Source organism: Lactuca serriola, chromosome 1, assembly GCF_051521515.1.
Source record: "Lactuca serriola cultivar US96UC23 chromosome 1, Lser_US96UC23_V15, whole genome shotgun sequence".
Lineage (NCBI taxonomy): Eukaryota > Viridiplantae > Streptophyta > Magnoliopsida > Asterales > Asteraceae > Lactuca > Lactuca serriola.
The window spans coordinates 188,300,436-188,308,698 of record NC_136408.1 but is presented as its reverse complement, the minus strand read 5'-3'; the positions used below and the strand labels follow the sequence as shown (position 1 = coordinate 188,308,698).

At 34.8% G+C, this 8,263-nt stretch overlaps 1 protein-coding gene across 1 annotated transcript; it reads right to left on the bottom strand.

Annotated features, from left to right (window-relative positions):
* Positions 1-508: 508 nt before the first annotated feature.
* LOC145064606 (uncharacterized) lies at positions 509-994 on the bottom strand. The gene has a single exon (XM_079012024.1). The coding sequence runs from the start codon at positions 992-994 to the stop codon at positions 509-511; it is 486 nt and encodes a 161-aa protein (XP_078868150.1).
* Positions 995-8,263: the final 7,269 nt, after the last annotated feature.

The window sequence follows — 8,263 nt, the reverse complement described above, 5'->3', positions numbered from 1 at the left end:
TTCTGCCCTATTAAAGTATATATATGACATAACGTTATATTGTATCTATTATTGAACTCACTAAGCGTGTCCGCTTACCCTCTCGATGTTTAACAAATTGCAGGAAATAAACATCCAGTATAGTTATATACTGGTAGAAGATTTTTGAATAGTGTGAAACTATTGTATCGATGGAAGCTTATGAATAGTTTGAAACTATTGTATTTTGCACTCCCATATGTATAAAACTATAGAATCCTGGGAAGTTATGTAATATATATAACACTTTAAAATAGTCGGTTTGTATCCAGTAGTTTGTAATCTCTTTATCAATGTAAAATATTGTTTTTATGAATATGCAAGTAGCATATTTTGGAGCAACTATATTGTCGAGTATGAAAGTTTGGTTCTTTCATAAATACGAAAGTTAGGGTCTTTCAACTAATCTTTCAATTTCGGGGTCTAGTGAGTAGAGCTTCAACTTCTTGGCTAATTTTGCACAATCAAACCCCTTGCTCAAAACCATATCCTACATGTCATCATCACACAACTCGAACAATTCTTGAGTTAATGGTTCAATAACATATATAAAGCACAAAGATGAAACATCACTAGGATACCTCATAGCATCATGAATGTTAAAACTTATTGTTTCACCATCAAATTCCATTGTTAAGCTTCCCGCATACACATCAATGTTTGTTCTAGCCGTCTTCAAGAATGGTCTCCTAAGTATGATTATACCCGGTTTTGAGGATACTTGTTCATCTAGGTCAATCACATAGAAATCCGCCAGGAAGACCAATTGGTTTACTTGCACTAGGACATGTTCCAAAACACCTCTTGGAAAGACACTTGATTTATCCGCAAGAGAGATTATGACACCGGTTTCACTTAAGGGTTCGACATTCAATGATTCATACACTGAGCAGGGCATGACATTGATAGGTGCACCAAGATCAAGCATAGCACTACTAAAAGTGACATCTCCAATATTGCAAGGGACCGTGAACATTTCGAGATCTTTACACTTGGGTGGAAGCTTCCTTTATAAACCCGCGGATGCATTTTCATTCATCAAGATTTTCTCATTTCCTTTCAACTTTCTCTTGTTGCTGCAAAGCTCCTTCAAGAATTTTGCATATCTCGGAATTTGTTTGATTGCATCAAGTAAAGGAAAGTTTACTTCCACCTTTCGGAAGGTGTCCAAGATCTCTTTCTCCTCCATATTCTTCTTTGAAGTTGCAAGTCAAGAAGGGAACAGTGGTTGAATGGCTATTGGTGTCACTAGAGGGGTAGTCTTCTTTGGGGCTCCGACTTGTGCATCGTTCTTGATTATAGGTTCTTCAACGGGAATGATCTTTATTTCTTCCTCTTCTTCCCTTGGCTTCTTCTTTGAACTACTTTCTCCAGCTTGTTTGCCATTTCTCAAGGTCACCACATTGACATTTGGGTTCTTTTCGGTTTGAGAAGGGAGTTTACCACGGGATTCCAACTTGCTTATGGATGTAACTATATCTCCCATTTGTGCTTCAAGGTTGGAGCTACTAGTAGTTGTCTCTTTTTGGAATAGTTGGGTACTAGTGGCTAGGGATTTGACAATGTCTTCAAGAGACATTCCGTAGCTACTTGGTTGAGATTGAGGAGGTTGTTGATGATGATGTGGAGGGTGCAGTTTGGCAACAGTGTGGTTGTTGATGTTGGTAATGAGGTTGTGGTGGCGGATAGGATGGTCTAACCAATGCATTTTGAGGCAATGGTCTTGGGTTGTAGCTCATGTTAGGATTTGGCTTCCAACTTGAATTGTAAGCATTTTGGTAACCGGATGGTTTGTTGTGGTAGTTTTGGAACTCTCCCGTGGCATTCACATGCTTCGCATCTTCTTGAAGGATTGGACACATATCCGTAGGATGTCCCATTGTTGCATATATTCCACAAACCATCACTTGTGGAGTTTGTCTCAAGGCTAGCTTTTGAACAACGGAGGTTAAGTCTTTGATTTGGGACTCTAGGTTCAATGATCCCACTTCATTGGCTTTGTGTTCTTTGTCTCTTTTCATGTCTTGGCGCGGGCCAAAATGTTGGGAATTTGCGGCTATGGTGTTGAAAAGTTGTATTGTTTGTTGTGGAGTTTTACTAAAGACATCACCACCACTTGAGGCATCAACTAGTCTTCTATCCATTGGCAACAATCCCTCATATAAGTGTTGAATGAGGAGTTGTTCCGGAATTTGGTGTTGTGGGCAACTATAGCACAAGTTGTTGAACCTCTCTTAATAATCATGAAAAGTCTCATTTTGACCTTGGCGGATTCCACAAATCTCATTTCTAAGACTTGAGACTCTTGAAGCGGGACATAATTTATCAAGAAAAGTTCTTGCCATGTCGGTCCATGAGTTGATTGACCCCGGGGGAAGATAAAATAACCAATCCTTGGCTCTACCGGCCAATGAAAAGGGGAATGCCCTTAGCTTGATTTGGTCATCGGTTGACCTTTATGGCTTCATACTAGTGCAAATAATGTGGAACATCTTCAAGTGCTTATGCGGGTCTTCGTTCTCCAATCCATGAAAGGTTGGGAGGTGATGGACTAAACTTGACTTCAATTCTGAACCTCTTTCTAAAACCGGGTAATTGATACCGGTTGGAGTTTGTGTAACATCGGTCTCCATCATTTGCCTCAAAGTTCTTTTGGGAGCCTATCCTCCGTCCGCCGTTGCAATTGGTTCAATAATGGGGGGTGTTGTAGAGGTGGTGTTTCGGGAATTTCTTGGCGGGGGTCGGGACTAGAATCGGGTTCCGTATCACTTGATGAAGTGGGTTCAACTTCAGGATACCCGTGAGGATTAGAAGTTTGACCACATTCAATTCACTTTTCCTTTACCAAACGCCTTGCTTCGTTTTTGATTTCTGGGCTGTAAATCAAGTCACCTGTACGATGAAATCTAGGCACAGAGAAACAAATTGATTAAAAATAAACCAATCCCCAGCAACGGCGCCAAAATTTGGTGGTTGTCGAGGCCAAAAAAATTAATAACCCTAAATCTTTTACACTAAAATAGTGTATAGTTGTAAAGGGATCGTATCCACGAAGATTGATTCAATTTAAATCTCTATGTAAATCTCTTTGTAAAATACTTGCAAAATAAAACTAAAAGTAAAAAGGGTGGGGGGGGGGGGTTAGTTCGTTTGATTGTTTAACAAAAAATAAAACTAGCTAGAATGAAAATATGACAAATAAACAAGTAAAAGATTGGATTAAATTCAAAGAAGTGGAGTTGGTTGATTTTGGGGTACACCTCATGGATGATATGATTGACATATCATTAGACTTAATGGAATAACACTTGTGAATTGGTTTAACTTGGCTATAGCAATTCATAAGCACAAATTGCCTCAACTCTTCTTAGAAATTAAAATGGTTAGAGGAGCTCTTAACACATTTCCTTAATTAAAGTCACAAAATCAATGAAGCATAAAATCTTGTGAAAATCAATTAGCTTTAAGTTGTAAGAGTTACCAAGTCCAAAAGATAATCAAATGCTTACATTATCATTATGGATGAAACATTTCCATGGTCTAAATGAAATGAAGACAAACGTATAAACCATTTGTTGCTTACTAATTTGAAGGTCCATTACTTAACCAAGAAATTAGTCAACAAAAACAAGCATTCATTCATCCAAGCTCATGATCAAAGATAAATAAACACAACAATATGTTTAACTAGAAAACATTCCCATAAACTTCAAACACAATGTAATGATAAGTCTTCAAAGCAAATAATCATCCATGGGTTAAACCCTAATCAACCAAATGAAAGTTTAGCCAAGCTTGGCCAAAGTAAAAGAAAAACAATATAATTTAGTGGTACCAAACATTGTCTTAGATGCAAGATGGAAGGAAATTACACTATTCTTCCAAAAATTCTTCAAATCTTCCAAGGCTTTTGAGAGAGAATATGGTGTATGTTCTTCAAGTGATGTCTCCCAATATGGCTCCAAACTCCAGCAAAAGGGAGCTGATTTCCGGATTCAAAAAGTTGCCAAAAGCCACCCACCAAACTTCCACAAATAGGGTCAACAAGTCAAACCCAGAATCAGCTCAGAACAATTCACGCGGACCGCGTATGAGTCCACGTGGACCGCGTGGGTCACGCTGAATGTAAGACTTGGGCCATTAATCATGCATTCTAGCCCAATCTTTAATTCTTCAACTTCAGCTCACAATCATAACTCTTTAGAGCCCATTTATGTCATTCCAAAGCCTTCTAATGATTGGCCCAATACTCTTTAAATTTTCTTGTAGCTCGATTCCCGTCGCCTCATCATCATCCTTGCTCACAAATTAGGTCCAAATTGATTTCTTCTTTATGCAAGCACCAAGCCCAATCGCACCACTCCAAATCCACAAGCAAACTGCAAGCCTCTATAAGTCCAGCACCCTTCTAAGTCACCAATAACAAAAAGTCTTCGATAAATCCTGCAAATAAGCTCAAAAGACTGGAAAGTACCCGGTAAAGGAGAAAAATAACAAAAAGAAAAAAATATGCATGATGATTAACTAAAACGGGATGGTTTTAACTAAAAATAAACTATGGAAAGAAGTAATAAAATGAAGCTATCATGCGGCTACATATTTGTTGAGTAACTTGTATCTGGAATGTGGATAGTGGTGGTTTGGAAATCTTGAAGGGCGACGATGCTTTTCAAATATAGAATTTTGTATTTAATTTGGTTGTTGGGTGTTTAATGTAACTGTTAGTTTTCGAGAAGTAATGACGTATGATGTAACGTATAGCCGTCGTTTCAGATTGTTCACGATTTGCTTTGTGCATGTATTGTAGTGTTGTTTTAGTATAATAGAAAAGTATGTATAAAAACGTACATTAAAGCCATAATTTTTTTTTCATAGAAGCATAATAACTTGAAGTTACATCGTTAAAACATTATATGCGTCATAAGATAAAAACTTGAAATAATTATTTACTTCACCGGAAGATTATCTAGGACTTTCTTTAGTGTTGTGATGGTTTTATTAAGTCGATCATAATCGTCAAACCTTTGTTGAAATCTCTGTTGTTCATTTTGATATATATGCTCTTTTATGTGGTGTTTGTGGTATTTATTTATAAAAGAGACTATTTATATGTGTAGTATATTGGCAGTTTATGTAAATCATGTAAAGTCTACTTATAGACATCCATATGTGATGTTTTCCTGGCTATAACATTAGACTTCCATGTGTAATTTTTTTCCTGCCTATAGCGTTGCTTATTCATACATTCTATTGTTTGTCGATGGACTATGAAGTAATACATAATACAACGTGGCTCGTTATGCTTTTCGTTGGTAAATATTATGTATATTATTAATAATTTAAATGGAAGATAAGAGTAAATAATGTACAGATAACTATGAATTTATTTTTTAGTTAGGTAGAAATGCATTGAATGGTATTAATGCTAATGTCTATATAGTAGTCATAGATATTAGAGGTAATCATGATATATAGAAGGTTAAATAGGAACGGTGAAATATTGTGAAGTTCTATTAGTGTTTAAAATTGTTTGTAGAATAAAATTTCGAAATTTATTTTAAATGTTTATTTCTTTATGGAATAATATAGTTTTGCGTTATAATAGGTAGAAAATGAATCCCTTTTTTAATGGACGTTTACTTATATATGACATCATACGAAACTCAAAAGTATGTATAGAACGTTAAATTTTGTTAACTTATTATAATTTTTTACGTTGTTGAACTATGTTAATTATAAATATATTTACGTAAAGGCGATGCAGGATTAAAAAAAAACGAAAGGCGAAATATTGTTAACTTCTTATTTGGAAATTTATTATTATTTAACTATAAATTAATGTAAGATGATAGATGATAGGTTTAAGTTAGTTCTTTTACTACGGTAAACATGAATATATTTATGTAAAGATCATGCAGGATTTAATGTAAAAAAATATAAGGGTGATTATTGTGAAATTCTACTATATTTTAAAATCTTTTGCTGAATAAAAATTGAAATTTAATTTTAATTATTTATTATGTTCGTTATTTAGCGATACATGATAGGTTTAAGTTATAATAGGTAGAATATACTTCCATTTATGAACATGAACATACGTTTACTTATATTTAATATCATACAAAAGGGCTTGTAGCTCAGCGGTATCAGTTGACGCCCTCTTTCTTTGAGGTCGAGGGTTCAAGTCCCGTCGTGGACATAGGTGGAATAGGTGTTGTTAGCTTAGGAGTAGATTAGATTTGCCGGTTAAAAAAAAAAAATTAGTACAAACTGCAAAACTAAAAAAGATGTTTTGTGGACTTTAATTTATACATATTATACAAAAGTGATAACGCTGTTATTATCAACGTAGAAGGGGAGCGGCCTTATTCTGTCTTGCATGCGTTTTTATGTTTTGTACTTGATGTGTCTGCAATAATAAATTAACATATGTAATTGTGTGTGTATTTGTTAATTGAATCTAATAAGCATGTTTGTAGTGTATGCAGAAAATAGATAACTATTTACCTTGGGTTTCAAATGGTAATGATCTTCTAACATTTACTCTACTGTGTTGGGGAATTGAAGAAGAGTCCTTTTCAGTGTGTTTTGATGGGGATGGATGGTCTGGTATTGGTGTTGTTGGGTATATTGTTTCCTTGGGGATGTGTTTTTTCAATATTTGTAATCATAAAGCGAATGTTCGTATCTGTAGATGTGTTTGTGATACGAAGTTTCATTTTTTGGATATTCCTTGTACACCAGTAGCAATCGGAGGTAATTGTCTTCTGTGGTTTATGTCATCGTTTGATATAAGTTTATCGGATGTTGAGCCAAATAAGTCTTGTGTTGCGCTATCAAAGAGCAGAGCAGTTATGGAATGATTTTCATCTGTGATTGTTGCACTAAGCTTGAACATAAGGTTTTGCATAATAGAAGTAGTTATAAATTTCCTGATTTTGTAAAATACTTTTTAATGACAAATTTTAGATATGTATACTTACATTGTAGCTGGAGCACTGACCACGCCGTTTGAAGGACATAACCAATTTTTTCCATGTTTAAAAGTTGGGACCTTACAGTTTGGACATTGCACTTGGTACCAACAATCGGAAAACACATAGTCAGTTATCACAGCTTTTGTAGTGAAAGTTTTGTCCTGCGTAATAGATATCTTGTTATAATTTATATGAGATAAATCATGTTAATAAGGTAATATACCAGGAGTTTAGGATGACTTTTTTTGTAATATGTCTCCTAATGGTGTTGGAATGTCAAAGACTATAGAGGAGTCACTAAATGCACCATAACTACATCATATAAAAATTATAATAATCAGTAACAAATGATTTAATCTGTTTTTATATGTTTTAAATTACCTGTCCGTTAGAAGTGGTGTTTTTGGAATTGGTGGATTGATGTATAAGTGACTTGCAATGCTTGTTCCAAGTCTTAGGGAGCCTTTATGTTATCAATTATAGAGAACATAAAAATAAAAATTATATTTTTACAAGCTAATAGACGTTTTAAGAATAACAAAGTACAAACTTACCAGCATAGGTTGAAATCTTTATACTGGTTATAGCAACAACAGCAGGAGCAACAATATTTTCCAAAGCAACACCATCAAACTTTGAAGGTATATTGGTGCATTCTTTCCACAAGCTTATTGCAATTTGTCATTTTACCAAGCAAACAAGATTAACAACTATCATCTGACTTTAGGTCAAATGACTCCAAGACTCCATCCTTTTGGAGTTGGAATATGCGTTTCTTGCTTCATGTCCAAGACGACAATGCCATAAAGATGATTTATCTAAGCTAGTGGAAGAGTCAATACACAATACATTATTTCCTAGATTATCTACAACAAATACAGTTTCATACACGCCATCACAAGGTAATGCTTTAAAATAAAGAACATTATTAAAGAAAGCATCAATACTACCATTATTATTATCAAAATAAAAGGTAAAACCTTGTTTATACAATGCATGAAAGGAAATAACATTTCTTGCCATTTCTGGCGAATAACAACATTTATTCAAATATAATGTAAACCCACTATTTAGCACTAAGGAATAAACTCCTATCTTGGTGACAGGTGAAGCTTTCCCATTTCCCATGATCAAGTTTATCTTTCCCTGCTCCACATTCTCACTTCTTCTTAGTCCCTGCAAATCACAAAATATATGAATACCACAACCTGTATCAAGGACCCAAGACTTAGAATGAGGTGAGTTATTAGACAATATAGTGTATATAC